The sequence below is a fragment of the Lagopus leucura genome, unplaced genomic scaffold (assembly GCF_019238085.1).
Source record: "Lagopus leucura isolate 7727_CA_CO unplaced genomic scaffold, USGS_WTPT01 Super-Scaffold_100014, whole genome shotgun sequence".
Lineage (NCBI taxonomy): Eukaryota > Metazoa > Chordata > Aves > Galliformes > Phasianidae > Lagopus > Lagopus leucura.
In genome coordinates this window covers 10133092-10158066 of record NW_024962268.1, presented here as the reverse complement: position 1 = coordinate 10158066, position 24975 = coordinate 10133092, and the positions used below count along the sequence as shown (strand labels likewise).

The 24975-nt window shown below is 38.6% G+C and overlaps 1 protein-coding gene across 2 annotated transcripts in view; it reads right to left on the bottom strand.

Moving 5' to 3' along the window:
- Positions 1-7031: 7031 nt before the first annotated feature.
- The window catches only part of SLC38A9 (solute carrier family 38 member 9), a 42970-nt gene continuing 25026 nt past the window's right edge, over positions 7032-24975 (bottom strand). For both annotated transcript variants that reach the window (XM_042875402.1, XM_042875403.1), the window contains exons 12-15: positions 18781-18894; positions 17360-17508; positions 10507-10596; positions 7032-8457 (exon numbers count right to left, since the gene is read on the bottom strand). In XM_042875402.1, coding sequence (XP_042731336.1) covers positions 8292-8457; positions 10507-10596; positions 17360-17508; positions 18781-18894 — 519 coding nt within the window. In that variant the 3' untranslated portion in view covers positions 7032-8291. The remainder of the gene's footprint in view (positions 8458-10506; positions 10597-17359; positions 17509-18780; positions 18895-24975) is intronic.

Here is a 24975-nt window from a genome sequence, read left to right as displayed (position 1 = left end):
AAAAAGGGAGGATATTTTGCAGCTCTGTAGGAGGAATGGAAGACCATTCCTTATGAGTGTTTTTGAAAATGACAGAGTGCCCTTAGTGTTTCCTTTTCTTCCCCAGAAATACATGACAACATCTACACACAGCTGACTATTCACCAAATTTAGCAGGTCCATCTTGGTGCACACTTTCTGTGTGGTTCAAGTGCTATAAAATACTCCACAGAGAAATGCTGCTGATAAACAACTATAACTGAACAAGCGCATGGGGGTGCAACAGTGCAACCACGCACAAATCCCAGAGTTCTTATGTGTTCTTGCCCAAAGAGTCAGAAAAGGCAAGATACACCCTGGGATGAAATAGCCAGCTCAGAGTAGGTTAGAAGTATTACAGTTCTTTCTGAACAAACTGCCATAACAAAATAAAAAGAAAAAAAAGCACAACAAACCCACATTAAAATCATAAATGTACTTCTCGCTTATGCTGTGTTTTAGTCTGGTATTCACCCTTCCACTGCTTTTTAAAAGGTGAAATCTGTTTTATTGTACTCTATAATGCAATATACTGCAGGTCTGACCACACCTGAATCAAAGCTGCTGAAGTACACTCAGCTTCTTGCATGGAAAGCCGAATACTGCTGTTTCTGATGGAATCATCTTGTCACTGCCAGAACCTTTTCAAGAGCAATTTCTTTAAGGCCTGAATCAGTGCCCATTGAAAGGAAAGGAAAGGATTCCTACTGATGGCAGTAGGCCCAAGTAAGCCAAAGGTTTAGGCTGCCTTTGCCAGGAAATTTTGTTTTGATGACTTTTAAAGCTTTGCCTTTGTACTTCACTTTCTTACGGAGCTTATTTTTCAGTGAATTTTTTTCCAGACCTTTCATACTCTGGATAAAATGGAGTTGATGTGGTTCTGTCCCTGATTCAGCACAGATCATTTTATCAGATTAATTCTTAGAGACTTGAGTCAGGGTGCTCCGAGAAGCACACACAATGTTAAAATATTGTGCTGTCCAATAGCCTGATTTTTTTCAGTATGAATATATGGGACAAAGGTAAAAGCTAAAGAAAATGGTATAATGCCCTCACAACAAAACCACAGAAGCCAGTTTACCCTGTGGCTGAAGCCCTCTTGCAGTTTGGCTTAGGAAGTAAGAATTGACACTTCAGTGCAGATGGGGAACGGTGAAGATTTTACTACAGAAGAATCTAGGAGGGTCTCATGAGGTCCCACGGAACGTGGGAGAGCCTGTGGTTATGTATGTGCTCCTTGGATGCCACTAGATGGAAATTTATTACCCAGATGCAAATCAGGTGAACAAACCTGTCTTAAAGGGGTTAATTAGGGCACTTGAACTGTGTACAAAATAAGACTGGAAAGGAATGAGAAAGAATGTGCACTGTAGATATGAGTTTATTTCTGGAGATCTAGCCCATCATTGATTGCAATTGCTATGATACCTACCTGCAGAAAAGAAGTACTTATCCATCCTGTTCAACACGGCAAAGTGCAAGGTTTTGCATTTGGGCCGGAGGAACCCCAGGCACCTGTACAGGCTGGGAGGAGTGGTCCTTGAGAGCAGCTCGGCAGAGAAGGACCTGGGGGTCCTGATGGACGAGAGACTGAATATGAGCCAGCAGTGCGCTCTGGCAGCTCGAAAGGCAAATGGGATCCTGGGCTCCATCAGGAGAGGGGTGGCCAGCAGGGACAGGGAGGTGATTGTCCCTCTCTACTCGGCTCTTGTGAGGCCCCATCTGGAGTACTGTGTCTAGGTGTGGAGCCCTCAGTACAAGAAAGACATTGAGATTTTGGAAAGGGTCCAGAGGAGGGCGACTAAGATAATCGGGGGCTGGAGCACCTCCCCTATGAGGACAGGCTGAGGGAGTTGGGCTTGTTCAGCCTGGAGAAGAGAAGGCTGCGGGGTGACCTCATTGCAGCCTATCAATACCTGAAGGGAACCTACACCCAGGAGGGGAGTAAACTCTTCAAAAGGGCTGATAACAGCAGGACTAGGGGAAATGGTTTTAAGTTGAAGGAGGGAAGATTTAGGTTGGATGTTAGGGGGAAGTTCTTTACTAGGAGAGTGGTTAGGCCCTGGAACGGGCTGCCCAGGGAGGTTGTGGATGCCCCGTCCTTGGACGTGTTTAAGGCCAGGTTGGACGGGGTCCTGGGCAACCTGATCTGAATGTGTATGTTTGGTGGCCCTGCCAGGCAGGGGGGTTGGAACTACATGATCCTTGGGGTCCCTTCCAACCCAGGTGATTCTGTGATTCTGTGTGATTCTGTGATTCTGTGATCCTGTACACAAGTAGACTCAAAGACTACTTTCTGTTGTCTTTATTTCACTTGCTCTCTTCTTCTGGAATACATAGTTTCAGGCCAGACTTCAGATATTTAAATAAAAATAAAATACAAAAATCAACCACTCAAAATAGCAAATTTTGTTATATTTTCAATATCGTAGATAATATTTCAGAGAAGTAATTACAGCTACCTGGATCAGAGGTTATCCCTAAGCTCACTCCTTTTGTATACCCTTGTCATAACAAGGGCAGAGAAGATAACATTTAAACCTGAAACAACACTGAAAATCAAATACATAATTTCTAGGGCTCAACAAATCAAGATACAGGAAGACTTCAGTTTCCTAGGCAAGAGTAAATGGTCATGGTAACTTCAGCAAAGGCAGGATGTGATCTTTTGCCCGTTTGTTCATCTGTCTGCACCCATACATTCCTGTATTTCCGTAACACCGGAGGAATTCAGTTACACGAATTCTCTCTCAAACTGAAAGACTGCAGACAGGTTAAGTCTTAAGCTGGTAAAGAGTGTTGCACTCTACTAGGAAAAGTAATGCCACATGATCACAGCCTTCTCCAAATCCACAATGCCAGCACAAAGAAGCAGCAGGAATCATCCTCAAAGCTCTACCACCCAACTTGTACCAGCCCAGAATGCCTGAGCTCTTCACAGAAGGGTGAGGATATCTCCCCGAAGTTGCTTATGCTAACTTGATACCGGGTATCTGGGCTCCCTAACACAAACCTTGTATGAAGGCAACTAGATATTCAACAGAGAGAAAAAAATAAGTTTCAGTGCAAAGCATCCTCCTCTCTGTCCCTATAACTGGACTGTAATTTGAGTCCCTTACAGCAATTTCGTAATACAGACTCATTTTGCTCTAAGACATGAAGCCAGCTGGACAGCTGGGAAAATGTCTCTGTCTGGTGTGGCATTTAATATCTAGCCTGGAAGTCCAACGTGTAGGCATTTCTTCGCCCCTCATACTGCAGCTGAATGACTCTGCTGTGTTGATTTGAAATGATCTGACTAATCTCAACTTCCTCTAACAGTTTAATGAAATGTCAGAAGTGAACAAGGTCCATGGAACTGAAAAAAGACCATTCAAACAATGATGAAAAGAAACACATGGACAGCAATTTTTAAACAGTCTTTGGACTATTGGAAATAATTCAGTGAGTTCTAGCCAAGCTGCAACATAAACATACTAAGAAGGGATTGAAAAACGTTTTATATAAAGCTGCATTTTTAATCTAGACTGTGTAATCCACAAAAACGAGATATATGGGAAAAGCCATCAGTAGGTGAGTTCAAAAAAAAATAAAAGACCCTCCCTGCTCCCCTCATATCTGTCGGTGTTTGGAAAAACAAACCACAAAACAACAGTTACGTAGTTCTGGTTCCACCATCTGAAATTACAGGAGGGAGAGGCAAAAGGATCTGGCAAACTGAGTCCCGCTCCTTTCCAAGGAAAGCTTAATGGCACTCTCAACTGCAGAAATTAAATATGCTGATCGTAGCACAGCCTCACAGAATACCAACTAAGAGGGAAAAACTTACACCGTAATCCCTGTGAGGTAAGGTACAATCAGCTAAAACAAACTCTTTGGGGCTTTTAGTGTCACTAACATCTTACATCCTATCAGGAAGTAAAATGTCTTAAAAAGCATAAAAATGCTCTCCAGAGGTTACCATATCTCACTTCCCTGTGCTACAGCAGGACATGGCCATCATAGCAGTAATCTGAAAGCACACAGGAATCCCTGGCACACTAGAGAATTCAGACTCTATCTCTAAGATTAGAAGGCCATAAACTCTCCAGGAGTCTCTCCTTCCTGCAGCAGATCCAGCATTCGTTCAGTTACACTCCCACTGCCTCTCAGCATTGCTGTGCCATACTAGGTTTGAGGGGTGTTTGTGAATGAAGGTCACAGAAGAGTTTCCAAACTTTGGGGCTGCAGCACGCTCTTGCATGTTAACAATTTCCAGTACCCAAAGCTGGGAGACAGCAAGCCTGAGCAATGACAGAAAACTTACCATCTCTGCAACCCTTGCACTCTCAAGGCAATGTTCTATGAAAAATGTGATGTGATCACATAATTAAAAGCTAACTCTTGTGCAGAAACCTAGAAGCAGGGAATGGAACAATCCAGAAGATGAAAGGGCATAGCGTAAAGCCAATAAGGCTTTTGGCATTGCAATCAAATGCCATTACCGTGGAATATTTTTCATTATGTGAAGCCTGAACATTTGAAATTTTTTAAGAAAAAAGAAAATGTTACATAACATGCTTTCCCAAAATTCCTGTCTAAATGATGCAACATTTGAATCTTGAATGCTCATTTTTGCTGCAAAAATCATTTGAACTAATGGATTTAATATTAACTGGCATCTAGGCATGTATTAATACAGATATAAGAGGAAAAATGGATTTGCAGATGTAGACACAGCTGTGATTGGCAAAACTGAGACAAAAGTGAAAGCTAGTAAGTAAAGGAGAGATTTTGAAGACTGCTAGAAAAGGAAGAATCTGGACCATGACAACACTAAGCAAGCAGAACAGATAACGCTAGGCCATTACAGAGAAGGCCTGTACAAGCTTGGATATATAGAAGGTAATTTTTTCTCTCGTCATGGCAGAAGGCAGATTTAAAGTCCTGTCACCTGCCCTTGCGTTTGGAAAATAAAACCATTTCTGTTTAACGTGAGTCTTCCACTGAAGTACTAATCCCTTGGTCAAGGTGTTCAAACCACATGTAATCACCCATCCTCTGCTGCACAGACACGTCCACAACTGCTCCTGGAGCTTTCTGGGAGTTTTCCTGGCTACTGATGGCTTTGGCAGTGCCTAAAGGTCATGCTGGGTTAATCTCTTACACTGCTTGAGATCCGGATTTGAGTTTGATGATATCAGCCATATGCTCATGTGTAATGGAGCCTCATGCAATGAAAACTTCAGGTTGTGTCACAGAGTTACCACATTAATACGGAGGGCTGGATTTTCAGAGTGCAGTGAAGGAAGGATGCTGCCAAGCACATAGCCTAGTAATGCTGTGAAGAAAGCTTAAGCCTGGTGCTTGCCAGAGCTGAAAGAAAACCTTTCACTTCTCAGCAAATTCAAACAAAAAGATAGAATTGAGTATTTCCATCAAAATTTATTCTTCTTCTACGGAAAGATGGCAAACAACATTTCACAATGCACCACTGAGTTAATACACTACTTTTTTCTGCTCTGTTAAATCACACGATGATTTGCTGGAATAGAAAATATAAGGAACTGGAATTAGCTGGCCATCACTTCAGGTCACATAGGCAAGCAGGATGAAGTCTGCTGCCTTCTGTGCCTGCATGAAGAGAGACACTGCAATCTATATCTGCTGCTTCTTCTCAGGCAACTAAACTTGCCTTTAAATTTTAAAAAATTACTTTTCAACTTACGACCTTGGTTACTACCAAAGGAAAAAAAAATCAAAACTTTGTTCTGCTTACTCCCAAATTGATTCTGATGCCTGTGAATATTCTGATTGCATGTAATAAAATGAAAAATATATATACTTTTCATAATAAAATGCGTTTTAGGTTGTGGAGTCTCCTTCTCTGGAGATGTTCAAGACCTGCCTGGACACCTGCTTGTGCGACCTGCTGTAGGGAACCTGCTTTGGCATGGGAGTTGGACTCAATGATCTCTGCAGGTCCCTTCCAACCCCCACGATTTTGTGATTCATTTCACTTGAGATAGCCTAATAAAATTATTTCCTATCACTTCAATTCTTATCAACTTAAAATTTAAGGTGTTAAAGTGCATCAAGAACCTCTGTGCAATCCAGATCTAAAGCAGGCTTTCAGGAAGATACAGATAATTTCCCTCTAAATTTTAATCAAATTAGATGATTGTATTTTGCTCACTTGAAAAAAAGAGACAAACAGAAGATACAATTAAGACATATCAACATGAACTGTGTCTTACTTGGGAATTTCTGCTGACCTACTACATCACAATGGAAATCAATTTTGGTGACATCAAGGAACATTTACTACTAGCCTAAACAGCAAAGATTTAACTCATGGAGTTCTGAATCTCAAATCTGAATAAAACATGGAAGAATATAACCAGTTGGAATAGCTGCAGTCATCCAGGTTTGTACTGAGATGAAGCACTGTATCTAAAATATATAAGTAGCTGAGCTTCGTGTGAATCAGGCCAACAATGCTTGAGATTTTACTTTTTTTTTTTTCACTCTCATTTTGGTGTTCAAGTTCTCTTCTATCCCAAGTAAATTTGGAGGTTTAGCATCATTAATGTTGAGGAACTGTAAATGTGCAAAATTAGTCAGAAGGGCAGTTTATTGGGTAGGAAAAAAAAAAGAAGGTTTAATTTGTGAAATAGACTAGTGAGAACACTGAAGAAACACACCACCAAGTAACATACAGTGATGACTGCATAGACATTCAAGTAAGAAGCTTAACTGCAATTTTATGGAAGAGGTCAGACCCAGTTCCTGCAGAGCAAATGTGTAGGCCAGCACTAATGGTGTCAGCAGCATCAGACGTACTCACTGTGAGGCAGTGAAAAGGGGGGACTGATAGGCCATAGGCAATAGGGAAACCATGCACTGGACAAGAAGAATACGCAAGGAAGATAACCAGGATGGTGTAAATATTTTCCATACAGAACAGATGGTGGGTGTACACTTCAATTTTGATTTAAAGGCACAAAAAGTTCCAACAAACAAAACCAAGAGAATCTGAAATAATTATGTGTATTTCATACAAGGCAAAGGTCACTTATGGAAGACAGTGTCTTTTGCAAAGTTTAAAAAGTCCATAATAGACAAATGGAACTGCATCATCACTACAAAAACCCACACAAAAAAAATTCACAGAATTATTCCTTAGAGAAATATGGCAGATTATCTAGGTAATGCTGTAAACACATATTTTAGGCTAGGGCTCAGATCCTCAGGCAAAGGAAGTTGTATACATACACATGCACACTCTCTCGGTTGGTAAACAAGAAGTTAAAAACAAAATCAATAGTAACAAGAACAACGAAACACCGCCACCTTTCCCATATTCTTCCAGTTTCTTTTAAGAATCAGCTAAAACAGAAATTACTTCCTTTAACGCACAATGTGAAAGTATGTTAGCTTTGCCTGTAATGTCTCTGCTCAGGTCTGATACATCAAGGCTGTAAAGCATCTTGCACCCACAGAACTATATAATAACTCCTGACAAGACAACTTCACTTAGTTAAAAGAGTTGAAGTGAGGTCAAGCCTGGAATTCTGATTTTAATTGAGTCTTGTTTTATTTTTTTTTCAACCCCCTGATGTTTTTCATTTTAAGATCACAAATAGCTTGTGTACATATTGGTTCTGAATAAAACACTGGGATAAGAGTTTATTGTTTCTTGTAGTTGGAATTTTTTACAGGAAGAATGTTGCCAAAACAATTTAATAGCATATTCAAAATTAAGAGCGCATTTTGACCCAAATGACAATAAATTAACTTTAAAAAAGTAAAAAATGAAAGAAAAAAAGGGAAGAAAATGATTTCTTCATTTTCCAAACAAAACAGTAAAACAATTGCAACAAAAGAACATTTCAAACAGCTAGTGAACAACACCACAGAAACACGTTCAGATTAAAGGTAAGGACAGTTCTTTCAAAAGAAAGAGGAGTTCTACAGCTTAAGGCTGCAAGCTGAGTGTTTTGAGAAGTTAGCTCTAAAAAATTAAAATATCTGAGCATCATTAACCCTTGATGTATATTCAACAGCAACCGAACTACCCCAATCATATTTGAAGTATTTCACTAATCTCAAAATTGTGTTTTTAGTGGAACAAAGCAGGTTTTCTTTCAAGTGCCTGTAAGATGTGTTTTGAATTTATTTCAAAGGTGCAGCTTTTCTCAAGATGATTGCATTATCAAGTGTGATAATGTTGCTCAAGGCTGTGGCCAAATGTCACAGTATCACTCGTGACAGCCACAGGGAGAAAGGGACTTTCAGAATAGAAATTGTGCAATCAGATTAGCCAGTCCAAGGAGGATTATAAAGATGTGAATGATCAACGCTGGCCACGTCAGCTGCCCAGCACGATGCATGGAGATCACGTAGATGAGTGATGGATACACAAAGACAAAGGCCAGACCACACGTTGCTCCAGAGTATCTGAAGAAAGGGAGGAGAGAAGGGGAAAAGAGCAAAGAAAAAAAAAAGGGGGTGGGGGAGGGAAGAGAACAAAATGCTTTATGTTAACTCTTACTTTTTCTTGTCTTTTTTTTTTTTTCACTCAAACTAGTGAACAGTCTGACCAAACAATGGCTACTTGCAGTCACTAAACACTGATTTATGTTCATTGTTGTCCTGCACTGGCATTTCATGACGTCTCTCTCAGTCCCCTGACTCTCCCCACCTCCTCTCTGACATACCGCTGATGTTTCTTCACATTCCCACATGATTCTGGGCATGAACTGGACTCATTATGGATGTTTTTAATTTCTTCGGGGAAATACAAATAAAATACCAACAGTGCTTACTTTAAGTATCTCTTACTTACAGAACTGCAAATCTTATTGATTCCCAGCCATCTGAGAACACGTTAAAGCACATAACAATAGAACTGCTCTTGAAATTGCAACTTTTATTTTAAATAACTTAATGAGATTCAAAAAGGCTGTTCTCCAGACCCAAAAAGATCAAAATGCCCTTCTTGAAGCACAATCAAACACAGCAACTGAAACATCTAACTTTTTCTAAGCATTCTCTCGCATATCAAACCTTTTCATTATTTTCCCCTGCTGTGAATTTCCATCTATTAAGCTATAGTGCAGCCAAATGTAAATTATTAACTAGCAACTTATTTTATTTCAAAGATTTGATCACGCCCTTTAGACAGTGGAAATACTGCTACATAAAATAAGCCTGCATAACAAAACTTGTAAATATACATTAGATTGTACATAGAAAATTTATCAGTTGGAAATGCACTATTCCAAATGCTTAAGTGCCATGCACAGTGAATGCATCAGCAGAAGTCAAGACCAGTTTGCAAATAGAGACGTGTATTACATGATATTTATTTTCAGTTAATAAGTAAACTGTCTCTATCACTGCCATCAGAATGTTTTCACTAAAATGAGAAATAATAACAAAAGAAAAGGAAATGGAAAAAAGGACACCTCAAAGATCAGCTATTGAGCAAAAGTAAGCCATTCTGCTAATACTAACCACCCTAAGCCTCTCATTCTAGTTTTATAATTGCAAATTTCTATATTTTTAAACATCTCCCTCTCCTGGTGCCATAGGAATAATACAAACTAGGAATGAATGAAAATGATTATGTATATGGAATCATAAAATGGTCTGGGTTGGAAAGGACCTTAAATCCACCCAGTCCCAACTCCTGCCATGGGCAGGGCTGCTCCCACCAGCTCAGGCTGCCTAGTCCCCATCCAACCTGGCCTTAAGCACCTCTAAGGATGGGGCACCCACAGCTTCTCTTGGCAGCTGTGCCAGCATCTCATCACAGTATAAGCAAAGAATTTACTAGCCTACATTTCTCCTATTTTAAAGCTGTTCTCCCTTGTCCTGTCACTATCAGACTATGTAGAAGTTGTTCTCCTTCCTGTTTATCAGCCTTTAAGTAGCAGAAGGTATCAATGAGGCCTCCCTGCAGCATTCTCCACTCCAGAATGAACAAGCCCAGCTTTCAGCCTTTTTTCATAGGAGAATTACAGAAATCCCATGTGTTTAACACAGTAGATCTAAGATGCAATTTAGAAGTACAATTTTTAGGTTACTTTTCCCTTTTAAGTTACCTGCACTATTGCATTTTTATCATAGACTTTCAAATTAGCTTCAAACAGTCTTAACACAAAAATGAGAGAAATCAGACAATAAGCAAGGAACTTTTATGCTGACATAATATTCTTTGATGTGGACAGTTACATGGTGACCAGGTATAGCTCTAGTGAATCTTGGGGAATCATCTCAGTCACCACAGATGCAAAAGTACTATTATGGATAGTTGCTTGTCAGAACTTTTAAAGAGCAGAAGCAGATTGCTTATACTTCTAAATTTGCTCTGCACAACTTACAGAAGTCTAGGTGAACAAAATATAAAGTTACAATTCCTTACCCTCTTATTGTTCTTTTACAAAATTGAGACATAAACACATTAACACCGTAGGTAAGTTTAATGTGCAAAGCAATGCTTACCTTATGATACCTCCAATATTTGGATAAAATCTTGCCATTGCTACTCCAGCTCCTACAATTGCTACGTTCAGAGCAAGCACATGGAAAACACTACAGAAAAGTGAGAAAAAAGGTATTAAAATCTACACTGTATTTATTACAAAACACCATTAATTTTAATTTAAACTAATATTTAATTGGTACATGGATAATATTTCAATTCAAGCATGACTCATGCTATTAAAGCTGATTAATTTCACAGGAAATATAATATTTATTGAAAATTCTGAACACCAAACTATAAATATCTAGTGTTTTGACTTCAAATATTCTTAAGGAGTAAGTATGTATAATCTGGCAATTCTTCTGAAAGCATCAGACATGGTACTCAGCTTTCAAGTATTTCAGATAGATATTCAAATACTGAAGAAATCCACAAGAAAGAATTAGCTTGCTCAGAGAATGATCTGGACTGCTATGCGAGTGTGAGCTACGGAAACCAAGAGAGATACATCACTGAAAGAAAAACATTACACAAAATACTACGGAAAAAAAAACAAGCAAACAAGCTTAATAGTTGACCTCTAATATATTTTGACGCAAAACAAACGTTTGAGATGTTGGACCTAATTTAATATCGGGCATGCATACTGCTTATACTAGATTTTTTAAAATTGATTTTGGTTCTACAAATAATTTCCTGTTGCTTTCCTGTTTGCAGTAAGGATGAAAAAACTGGAGGCTTCCTGTTCTCCACAAGCAGCTTTTAATGCCTGAGACTAACTTAGTGCAGACATTATGCACACAGCTAACACTTGGGAGAATATCACTTTTCTTCAGAGAATATAAAATGTTGGCATATTTCAGTAAAGTCAGGAAATATAAGAAAAAACACTGGGATATTTTGGTCACACAGCTGTTTCTATGAAGGGAAAGAAGAATTTGCACACAGGAACCATAGATTCAGTTTTCATTGGTTCAGAATGCTTTGATTTCTTAAAATAATCAAAACCATAAGCTGATGCTGATTGTTTTAAACGTAGAATGTATCTGTGCTACATAGAAGGTCACTAATGAACAATCTTTTCAAGTGGGCTACAGCTGAAACAGTAAAAGTCACCACTCTCATGGCTGAAAGGCTGGCTGCTGGCTTCCAGGTTTGGAAGAAAGGTTGAAGCAGTAGAGGGGACTCATTTGAGTGTAGGGGAACTGTGGCAATTCACGCACAAAGACATAATTGAAGATACACACTATATCTAAGATTTGCCCATCAAAAATGATCTAAAACTAGACAGAAATAACATCCTTCACTCTGGGCTCGGCACTCTTAACAGTGGTGCATGAGAGGTACACTGCAGAGACTGAAGACAGCAGTGGGAACACAGCAGCTGAGAGAAACATCGTCCCATATAAAGCTGGTAAAACCTCAAGGATCATTCCCCAAGAACCAGACGATGAATAAAAGATGGGCCAAACATCTACTGTTTCTCTAATACTTCCTTAAAAAAATCTAATTAATTGTACAGCTCATGAAACTTTTTGTTAACATTTTCTCTCACACACATGGCAGTTTGCAAATCTCACCATGAGATAACACAAATGAAGACAAAATTTATGAACACAGAAAATGGTGGCAATTCTTTCCTTCCTTTTTTTTGCTGAGACAAACTTTCAGCAGGTAAGATTAAACAGAGTGCAGGCCACACAACTAGGACATGTTTTCCAAATTTAGGTTGGTACAGAATATTTTTGCAGAAAAACTGAAAAAAGTTGGGAATATTTCATTTTGACATGCTTTACAACAGAAATGATTTTGTAGTTCAGAGTTGTTGCTTTTTTAAAAATTAATTCAAGCTTTTTACAACTTCAAAGGCAAACTTATGTGCGTGCAGATGTGTGTGCGCGCATGTGTGCTGTGAAATGAAGTATGATTCCAGTTCTTCATCTGGGAAAAAACATCAGGACAAAGAAGGATGTGTTTTTACTCAAGTGAAAGCAATTGTCTGAAAATGCTCCAAAGCAAGGCAGTGCTTGCAGAGAACTGTTTTCCAGTTTCTGTTGTCACAATTAAGCAGCAATCTCAAGACAAGTAACAAAAAGCCTGAAAAGGATTTTAATCCATTCACTTCAAAGAAAAAGGTGACACTATTTCTCCTTGGAACATTTCTGCACCTCCTACTATTTCAATAACAGCTCAAATTAGACTGTGCTTCCAGTTCACCAATAAAACGGACTGTGTATTTAAACTGCAACAAAACAGCTCCTCCACACCTGTGCGTTCGGGTTCTTCTAACTGTTCAGATGCTCACAGGTTATCTCACTTTTCAGAAAGGAGGAACTAACATTCTTAAATCCTGAGAAAAACACTGACATTTTGAAAACAATCCTTCTGAACAAAGATCTGACATCTACAGCTACCAGCAACTGCATTATTTCAGACAGTGCATTTTTATAAATAAGATTCCAAGTTTTATGCAGGTGCACACCTGCCAGGACAAGCACTCCCCATAGGCATTATGTTTTCACGATGCAGCTTGGTTCACCAGTAGCTTGCTGTACACTTAATGGTCACCACATGTTGCGCAAGGTGGTCAGAAAAGAAGTAATTTTTGGCAGCATAACCACATCATTTCTGGCTTTTTTAGATCCATAGGGAAAAAAGCATTCAGTAGACACGCTGCATCCAGTCTTCCCCTGGAGAAGTGGTGGTTGCAGTTAACCTTGTGAATAATGGCCATATTATTTCGCTAACTTCAGCATCCTTAAACTAAGAATCACACCAACAAGAGTGAAGACAAACCCCGGGGCAGGGAATAAACTAAAGAAGAAACTGGTTAAAAGTCCTGACAGGTCAGAAGCAAAGAAATTAGAAGTGCTGCAATCAGTGTGGAATCACAACATGAACATACACATTTGAATAGTAAGGAAATCAAAACAATATAAGTAAAGATTTTTGAAAAGTCACTGAATCTAAAACTGAATTTTCTTCCCAGAAGTCTCGCCCAAGTGACACCAGTCAAAAGACTCTGAATCACTGCACTTCAGATGCAAAGCAGAAACGTACATGCAAAGAGCAGAAATGTACTTCACTGCATCAGAAGACACAGCTGTAGGAGAACTGGCAGGTCTGCTGGGCTGCCATGGAGTAAGGGGAGGACATCTTTTAGGAAAGCCAAGGGATTTCTGTCCATCGGTTTATTTAACGTCTCAGAGCAAGGAAGATTTTAAGAAGAAATTCTAAAAAACGATGACTGTACAAAGTATTTTATGCACGGCATATAATTAATTAAGGGAATTCTCTGTCACAACTATCACTGTAGCTACAAGCCAACAGTAACACTAGAAAAGATTACTTTTCTATACATGCAAGAAGATCCAGAATCACACCAGAGGCAGCAGATAAACCACATGCCTATGGCCATAAGTCACTCATTAAACCATGCCATTGCAAATATGTCTTGCTTTAGAAAAGAAAGTAATTTCCCAAAACACAGCATTTTGGCCTTCTTTTACAACACATGAGAGAGAAGAAAGATCTTGGATTTTGTTCCCGTATGTCCATTTATGTGTTGTGGTCTTTACACTAATGTACTCTTTGCTCAATAGAAGATGAAACTAGGATGCGTTCCGTTATCATTAAGTCTTTTGTGGGAAGCACAGGAAGGCTCCAGGCTTTGTGATGGTGCCTGTCATAAGACCACTGTGTCCAGCATGTCTACATATGTGTTTAAGACAGACAGTGGCACAGGTGTCTGAAACTGGTAGACAAGGAGAATCCGCTAATTTAGAGTCAGTATGTATTTCAGCTCTCCAAAGATAAGGATGACTCTTTTTTAAAAGGCAGAATTTAGACCCAGTTGGGCTCTCAGAAACCAGCACCACAGGCTTACTGTTGGAGGACACCTAACTGTGCGACCTACTATAGGGAATCTGCTTTAGCAGAGGGGCTTGACTCAATGATCTCTTCTGACTAAAAAATGTTTTTTTTGAGACAAACAGGATAATTATAGACAATGTAAATTTATTACGTTCTGTCAGCTGCAAAGGAAATTTAATATAGGAAGGATGTAACTATGGAAATACATCTAATTAGGCATATTGAATCACAGCGAAGGTAAGAAGAGGCTAGGTGGCCGACACAGATCTTCAAATGTACCACCAATATGAATTTGGCACACTGATAGATGTGTTCTATATGCATGTGGATGGATATACCATCAAGGAACAAACCTAAACTCTAGTTACACAGCCTGAAAATAAATCAGAAAAGGTAGGAAAAAATCGTAAACAAACAGAATCAGACTCAAAACCCCAAGATTTTTGTGGTTTTAATTTGTAATTAATTAAATTAATGAATTTGTAATCCCTCTAGACAAATGGTGCAGAACCCCACCTGCTTTTTCTTTTGCCTCATCCTTCTGATTCCTTAGTTACAAATAAATTTTCACAGTCAAGTGAATATTCCTCTCCATACACACACCCTAGATACACACCTAAGAGTTAAAGTCTGTATTTCAGAAGACAGATTAGTCTTCCTTTTTTGCCTGGAAACTGTTAGCCATTGACATTTAAAATTTTGGTAAGAGCCAAGTACATATAATTTATCATTTTCCTATGGAGAAGCAAACAACTTAGTATTTCCAGCTGAATTCTTCAGGGTGAATCAACAGGATTTACAGTGAGACATCAGGTTAACATCAGTAAGAGCTACCATCTCTATCTTTTCAAAATGTGTCTCCATAAATCATCTTTCCCATACTGCTTTTAAAACACAGTTCTCTCAGCATAACAGAACAGTAAGGAGATCACAGGAGTATGAAAATATCTACCAAGTCCTTCTGGAAGCAGTAACATGGAATTCTAGCTAAAACAGAAAAATTTCTTCTCCAGAAGAGTGGAGAGGCACTGGAATAGGCTGTCCAGGGAAGTGGTGGAGTCACCATCCCTGGAGGTGTTCAAGGAGCATTTAGATGTTGTACTGAGGGGTATAGCTTAGTGGGGAAATATTAGTATTAGGTGGATGGCTGGACAGGATAATTTTGGAAGTTTTTTTTTCAACCTTGGTGATTCTATGATTGAAGGCCCAAACAGCTCTGTAATTAACACATTTTTCGTTGATCAAATGATGATAGGAAGAGCATTGTATTCACAGGCTCTCACAACATCAGGATCACAGTTCTAATTTTTCCAGAGTAGTTGGTGGTCAAAAAACCCAGAAAACTGAAATTCTTCCCTAGAAAGGCAATAAGAGAACAGTGCTACTAAAAGATCAGCTTAGGTTGCTGGTGAAAATCAGTCCTCACGAGGTATTTCACAAGCAGACCATGGGTCTTCTACTATAATCCTAGAAAGAGGTCTCATGCTCACTACCATTCTTCAGTTAGTCTCCACTGCACAGGAAAACAAAGCTATAAACATACAGAACCTGGAGCCTAGATATCAATTGAGAGACATTTGAGCAACATGTGAGATACCTGGGGTACCAAAGAGAAACACATATAGTCAGAATATACTATGTACAGAATTGCCTCCACAGGTGAACAAGAGAACAAGTGGCTTTCTAGAAACGATTTCTGACTTCTCAGAAATGTTAAATACCTCCCCCTGTAAGTAGGGAGAGACTGAAGCTACCCACAGGACATCCCAGAGACAAGTACAAAGAATGTGCAGTATCCCATTCGTCATACCACAAAAGCTTAAAAACAGCAAGCTTGAGCTAACATGAGCAGACACTTTTAGGAGAGGCCAGAAGGGAAATGAGAACCATTCAGGGAGTGACTTGGGAGAAGAGATGGGAAGAGGCAGATTTACGTAATACTAAGAACACGGTTATTTCCCAAGGCTGTGAAATCCATGTTTAGCACTTAAATCAATGGCCTTGTTTCCAATAGTAGCTTGCAGAGTTCCTAAAAATCTCCTCTACTTTGAACTGAGTACAATTTAGCAACAAAAAAAACAGGCATTTATTTCATGTCCTAATTTAGACATCCAGTTTCTAGACCTTTCCATAACTATTTTAGGACCCAGAAGAAACCTGAAACTTTTAACAATGTCTTCCCAGACCTGTATGCTACTGCTGATGCCACAGAGGAAATACACATGGCTTCCTGTGATATTTTTTCCTTCCCTCCATCAACAGTAATTCACAGCACAAAATAACAACTCAGAGATAAATACCAACTTCTCAGCTGTGACAAATTCAGATGATATTCCAAATATAAATGTCCTAGGTTTTATTTAAAACAACAGCAACAACAAAATAACAACAAACAAAACCGAAATTGAGTTCTGGGTCAGCTCTTCCCTGGTGTTCAGGCAAGGTACAAATGCAAGGGTGTGGCTCATCTCTGAAATTAGCATCTGAAAAGCTATTTTTATAAGCATAACAGCAGTCAAGATAACATAAGTAACAACTCAGTTAGCTATCAGCTCTGTTTAAAAACAGATAGACGGTTACTAGCTATGCACACTCAACCCTGAAAGGTTAATACGCAGAGTACATGCCTTCAAAACTTAAAGACCATCTGGCAAAATTTTTCTGAACTGAAAACTTTTTTTTTCTGCACAACTACCTTTTTTGCTGTGCAAATTCAAGACAAAAGAACTGTGTTAAAAATGACAAAACGAAGAGCTAAAACAAAAGACACAGCTCCCTCCCATTCTGCTCTGCCAAGCCATAGCAGTCCTGGTCTGCAGGCTAGAATTTCCTCTGCATGCCTATTCAACCTTTGCCTCTGCAAACATTTTGAATTAGCTTTTGAAATGTACTAATGCACCAAAGGAAACTCTGAAAGCCCAGCCAACTTTCTGACTATACACAAGAGGCTAGTTAAGCACAGTGTGCCAAGCTCTTGTCAAAGGACAGTCTTCTTACCTTGGGTAAGCGTTTCCAAAAACCTGTCTTAATAACTGGACCCGTGCCAGATAGCCCAACAGTGGGTATACAGTAATCATCTGGAACAGCAGAAATATTCTTGCAATAAAAGACATGATGTCGTTGCTGGGAAAGTTATCTAGAAAATTCTAAACAGAGGGATAACATTACATTTACCAGTGATGTCTCAATTACATTTATGTGCTGACTTTTAATACCTGTGTTCAAGAAAGAAGATGCTAAAAGCCAAGCAAATCTAAATGCTAGATCAAACCCATAACACGAAATACTTTTTCTCCCCTTTGAAACTGTTATGTAACCAAATACGTCCTATTTTTTTAATACTAAAGAGATGACATCAGTTTCAATGTTAAAAAATATTTTCTACTCTCAGTATTCAAGAAGAGCCAAGCCTACAGAGCAGCTACCCTGACTTCTCAGACAAATGAATTCATGTGCCCTTATTACCTGTCATATCATATCTAAGGAGTGAAAAAAAGTATTTATTCAGTAAAACTGGATCATTATCATAAACAAAAAACATTGCAAACACCCGAAAACCAGAATATATAAGACTTAGATTACATGGAAATACGTAAGGGTCTTTAGGGTGTGTCTACAGAAAATAAACTATAATAAAAACTGTTGTCATCTATTAACTATGGATTTTATCCCATTAAGTTACTACAGATGATTTTAAAAGTATCATTTCCTGGTTAAGCAGTAGTGCCAATTCTAACTAACCTGCAGTCAGAGGAAGCCTTTAAAATCTGCTTCATTGCTACCTACTATGCAGGCAATGTGAATCACTTTGCATAAAATACATCGCCAGCTCACAATTCCTATCTTTGAACTAGTCAAGGGTGTGAGAATCAGCCTTGCCTGTAGGCAGAGTTTAATAGCCTTTACAGCAGTGCTATGTGTTATCTGAAAAACTCTGTTGGCAAGGCCTAGCACAGTGCTATACTGCAAATCTATCCATAGCAAGGACTGGCGTGAATGCACTTGCATTTCCTTTCATGTTTTGGGGTGGTTGTTATCTTTTTTTTTAGAGTACTTGAAACCAGCCCAAGTGAGCAGGATTTGTCACTGCACACACAATTAAATGCAAACATGATACTTTTCAGAAATAAATAAACAAAAAATTCAAGTCTGCATTGCTCCTTTTGGTCTTCACTTTCACAGATTTATTTAATGTTTGTTTTTAGACAACTACTGGCAACCAGACATGAATGCTAATGAGATAACAAAAGCATTACTCATCTGCTTGTGGTAGTGCCCATGAAGCATCAGCCAACTGACCAGAGTGAAGAACAGATGTGTCTGCCAGGATGAATTATGAAGCAAGCAGCAGAAGCAGTTTCTTTTAATAACTTGATTAAAGGTCAAAGATGACTATGTAGTGCAGTAAAACATCTTACCTGTTCAATACATTCTTTGGATAGTGGTGGAGAAGGAAAAGATGCAAAAATTATTACTCCAACATACAGATATGTTAATCCCACCAGGAAGTAAGCAATGGAGAGGTCTCTCACCTAAGGAAAAATAAAACCTTATTTTGGCCAGCACTGACACACCAAAACAGACAAAAGAAAAAGCTCAGTAGAAGATTTCTATTGTATTTGCTATTGTTGCTTTTATATTTTATATTTTATTATTATTTTACATTTTTTACTATTTTTACTATCACTTACTATTACTTGAATGGAGACTTCAAATTAGATCAGACCAGAAAGTGCAAGATAATTCAAACTGGAGACAAGTATTACACATTTATCTAGATACGCAAGGTATACAAGAAAAAGATATCCCAATATAAGCAGTCTGCTTTTGCTGGGTATACATACCATGAGTTGTCAAAACATACAAACTGAAAGAAAGCTCTCCTTTCTTACATACACCTGTTGCTATCAGAGCCTTGGGCGCAGAGATGGTTGTTAAAGACGAAACCCATAAATGCCTTAATTGGGATTAAAATTCTACGATTAAAGATATTGGCATACCCAGCTGCAGATATAATGGAGGATAACACACTCCAAAACAGAAACCAATGCATCAGATATCCGTATGAATACTGTGATAATGGAAGAAACAGCTGATTTGCAATTAATTAAATTAATTAATTAAAAATACAAGTACAATCACAATAAAGCAAAAGCTCTTGTATGCACAGAGGTATATATGTTCTTTAGTTTTTTATTATATGATATAATGCCTATTTTCTTTAAATTTGTGTATCTGCTCTACTACTGAATTTCTATAAATGCTCCAGATAAGTGCACTAAGTAATAGTCGAAGAATTTCAGAAGACAGTGCTAAAGCTAAGGAGATAAATCCACTTTGACAGTATTTCTGGTTTACCTAATCAGACACATATCATGTATTCAAAGTCTGTTAGCAACATATAGTACTGGCACACAAGCAGCAAATCTTCTCGAGTACTTTATGAAACTGCAGAATTCACAGACACAGTACAGTGACTTAATAGCAGTGTACCTAGAGTTTTGTCTTCATCAACTCCTTTTTTTTTTTTAGAAATAAAGACATCTTTATTTTTTTTACTAATTAATGAATTATATTCTGTATAACCATATGCTGTGCTACGAGACTGTCATACCTTATAGCAAACCATTTGTTCAGCTGCTGCTAATAATCAGCTTCTTAGAGGATTATCACTAATGGCTCAAAATATGGCCTATTTTCCTATGGCCCTATCTTCCTATGACTGAGAAGCAAATCTTATTAACTCAGGTACAGCACCAAGTTATTAGAGCCATGTGGCTTGCAGACCAGGATTCTACAGCACCCAACCAGTTCACAGAGCATAGGAAAACGCTTCTCCAAGAGTTTCTTCACACTACTTCCTTAACAAAAGAAGTGCATCTTACACCTTTGTGGCATCTTCTGAAGGCAGGCAGTGTCCAGTAAAAATACGCACATGGTGGATTACAAGTTTCAAGAAAAGTTCAGAAGAAAACCAGCTCTCATGCTCATTTTGCCAGATCAATGCTCTTTTTTTATCATCAGTTCAGAAGAAGCCAATAATCCTTCTTATCAGGCAACACAGTGCTGCTAATGCAAACCCCATGGTATACATAACAGTCCTTGCCCCCTCAACAGCTGCAACCTCTTTCTGCTCCTGCTCAGACATACACAGCTGGAAGATGTTTCTGTAGCCTCTACTGTCCTCATGCTTGTTGCTGAGAAAGGACTACAAGCTTCAGCAGAGGTTGAGAAATACAATTGTATTTAAATTATTCCAAGAATTTCTCTTCATGCTGATGGAGGAAAGTGTACAGGCTTTCAGATCCCAACTACATCTTCAACAGCACCAGTGCCGATCATAAGAAGCCCTTTTTAAATACTAAATATAATCATCTTAATTTCTTACTGAGTAACTTTCATTAACTGCAGGAATCAGACACGTTCGGAGTCAGGTGGTTTTGCAGACAGATATGGACTCTCACTTCTTGAAGATAGTACTTGGACAATTTTTCAAAATATACCGTGGCACATTATCTGACAGAATTTGTTTAAAATTGCTTCAAATTTGCTATTTTAAATGTATTCCCCATGCACAAAGATAGCACAGTAACTATCAGTTGCTATTTGTATTTGGCTTATATACAAGCTCTGTGAACAAATGTCAAATTATTTTTGCTGTACAAGTACTTGCAGTTGTAGGGGCATGTGATCTGAAAACAAACCCATGCAAATTCATTCCTTTGGACTACATTTGATTAAGTGTCACTAGCAGGCGTGCTATTACCTGTGATTAACTAGACCATGCTCCTAGAGTTTCTAAAGAGTGCTTGCCTAAACTAAAACTAAATGCTGTGATAATTTTTATAATTTTAAAAATTATAAAAGTGCATGACACAATACAGCCTTGACTCCAGTTGCCATTACAACACAAACAGTATTCAGATTTTGAGATTTTTATTTCTGTTAGCAAAAAGAAGTAATAGTGGCAATCAAAAACCAAATTTTATCTTTCCTCATATACATCAACTGCATTGCAAATATCTGCTTCTCAGAAAGAAAAAGGGCTATCTTTGTGCAAATGTGTGTGTATGTGACAGGAACACCTTTTGATTACTATATAGGATACCTCAGTTCACTCTCTAAAGACCTTGATTATAAATACTGTTTAGACAGCATAATTACAGATAAAACTAAAGGACACATGGGTACAGATAAAAGGATTACTTTTAAATAACAGAGCAATAATCGCATTTGTCTATTTTAAATTTAATATAAAGATCTTGATAGCCCTTTTCCCACTCAGGTGGAAGCTGCCTAAACAGGAATACAGTGGTCCTTGCATCCAGAGTTTACAATCTAAAAATGAAATGTAAAACATATGGTTGAAAGAAAGAAGTATATGGGGGATCAGAAAGGAAGGGAAGTATCACAGATAACAGGCAGGTCACAGTCCATAAGGACTGACACCTTGCCACCTGCCAAGCCCTTCCTGAGTACACCTTTAATAACAAGCAGCTGCAGAAGTGGAAATTGGGCAATACTTCAGCTACTGCTATTGCTGACCAGTAGTTTTTCTGGTCAAGATATTCAGAATGATGCATTAAAAGTGTCTCTGCACTTACAGAAAAATGGACTAAGACTAGCAGCGTTCACAGAAGAGACACAGAAATTGGCTTCCTAAAAGGATAAGTTTGATAGACCAGATAAAGCTAACTTAGGGAGAGCTCTCATAGTACAAGACATTATGTTACAAGCCATGGATGAAGACCTAGGCACAGGCTGGGTGCAGTGCAGTGCATAGAAGGCTCTATGGCTCCCCAGATATTTCCTCTGGGAAGATGAAAAGAGCCAGCAACTTTCAGGCCTTGTTTTCCCTGTAACGGGCCTTGGGGAAAACAACTTATTTTTGTTCAGTATTTTACTGAAAGCTAGTTTGCAATTAGTCAATTTTTAGATAGAGAATTCTGTATCACTGTGTACTAATGATTACTATATTAGAAAAAGTAGCTTTTGACTGATGCATTTCAGATTGGTAACTTCTCAAAAGGCAGATGCTACTTCTGTAATATCTTAACTAGACTCTGATCTATAGCTTAAAAACAGACTTTACATGTTCAAATGATAACTTATAAGAGGATGACAAAAGTACTTCACTAAAATCCATAGTCTGTGCATAATCACACAGAATCACAGAATCACAGAATGGCCAGGGTTAGAAAGGACTTCAAGGATCATGAATCTCCAAGCCCCTGCTGCAGGCAGGGCCACCAACCTCCCCATTTAATACTAGACCAGGCTGCCCAGGGCCCCATCCAATCTGTCCTTGAACACCTCCAGGGATGGGGCATCCACAACCTCTCTGGGCAGCCTGTTCCAGCACCTCACCACTCTCTTGGCTGGAAAGAGAAACTGATGATAGAGTATTATCAATGGAAGCTCACTCTGTTCTTGGGGAATAAACAGTTCTCCAGTAAGGCAGAAAACATACACAACCCTCAGCTCTGTGCCTTCTAGAGACCCCATCTGAATAAAAAATACTCTCCTGTTCCCAGTCTTTCCCTAGGAATGTCCACAAACAATTGTTAGGAGATAGCCCTTGCACACAGAGCATGTCTCTTAAGCATAGCTGTAGCTCTTGTGCTGGGCTTGTACAAACATCCAGTTTGCTGAGAAAGTTGCTTAAGGAACCAGATCACAGAAGTGTAACAGATTCAAAACCAAAGAAACCCAACAAATAATCTTTCTCGAGTTTGTTAATTTTATGTGCAGTTTCCAAACCAGTTCACTCTGTAGTTGCACAAATATACTGATTGACACAAGAAGGAAAAACTGGAAGACAGGAGCAGGGGATATTTATCTCACGGCATTACTGAATGCAGATCTGCAGATGAAAAACTATGCTCACAGGGCTTCTCCAGGCTGTGCTGCTGACACTTGACTTACTTCAGTTCACTGCTCCTGTCACACCCACAGCACTGTATGGGAAGAGCAGCTGGAGGAATCATCCTCCCATGTGTGTTTTAAACTTTGGACAGTGATATATGCCTCTGACTAGAATGGAAGCTGCTATTGTTTTGGATTTCTGACTCCATAAAAGGCACTCTATTGTTTTTCTTACTCTTTTTCCACCTCTCCTAAGTAGTTCTTATTACTGCTAGTTTCAGCAAGTTGTACTTTTGCAGGTTGTCAAGTTCTGTGCCTTTTCACAGAACGCTCATGGATGTGACATGTTAATAGCTCAATCCATTCATTAAGCAGCAGTCTCCATTTGATCCCTGTGAGATACTGACATAAGAGTGTATCTTGTTGATACAAATACAGGAAGAGGTTACTCTCTACCTGTGACCAGTCACAGAGGTTGAGATCCATATACACACATAAACTTTCAACTTAGTCAAGCAGCGCAGTGAAATAATCACAGAACACTTCTTTAGCAATGTCAATACGTCATTAACATTTACAAAGCACTTTGCAGACCTAGGTGAAAAGCTTTTATAGGGTTACAAACAGAAAGAAACAGGCAAAAAAATCCCTAGCTAAATGCAACTCCTAGAAGAAAAACACACATATTTGGCTTCCTTTTATAATACTACATGAAAAGGTGCTCTTTCTGATCAATTTAAACACACTTCTGCAGTGCAAGATTATTGCTGAGGACTGATTATTGCTGAGATGCATGCCTCAAAATCCAACTTAAATCCTATGAAAGGTGTTCAGAAAACTGATGCAAAAGCAGACAGCAGTTTCTTCCTCCTTGACGCAGAAAGAGCAAGCTGGAGAATATTCCAGATACTGTCTCCACTTCTCTAACTGCTTCCTCCAATATAAATGCAAGAGGTGAAGCCACATGAAAAGTCTTAAAGCAGCAAGGAGGCAGCAGACCTTCCCTGCATACAAAGCTGACAGCAGAAATGACAGCACTTTAGAATGTGAAATCCACAGCTAAGAAAAACATAATATTGCCCTCTTGTGTACTGTAAGATTTTTTTACAACTCATTGAGAATAATTTACTTATTTTCTTTCTCCAGAGCATTGCTAACCTACTCTTTAGCTGTTAAACTTTTCAGAAATGCCTGTAAAATACAAAAAAAGCCTTCCTAGAGGATTCATGACTCCTTTTCAGAGAGGTATCACTATCTTGGCTCACAGGGACAAAAAATCTATCTATGAAGATTTATCAAAGCAAAAAGTCATGTCACCTCAATGCACTGGTATGTAACCTGCACTTCACCTGAGTAAATAAATCAGATGTACTAGCTTTTGACCCATCTAATACTTTAAAGTATTTTTATGTTACTGTAGTTAAATTTCCAGCCAAGATTTTAATGAAGCTAGACAGGAATCCCAGAATGCAAGTGAGAAAAAGAAATCAAATAAATGTATCTGAAGCATTGTACCATCCTTACTCAATTTTTAAGACTAGAAGACATGAAGAAAGAGTGCAGTTTCATGTGGATGAGTAGTAAATAACAAAGGTTAAAGACCAGCCCAAAGACTAGATATCACAGAAGTTCCCAATCCAGACTTCAGCTTTGAGGATTTCCTAAAGAGAGTCAGGTTTCTCTGCAAACCTTAACTTCAGTTCACAAATTCACTCAAGCAACTCTTGAAAGAGACATTATCTAGAACC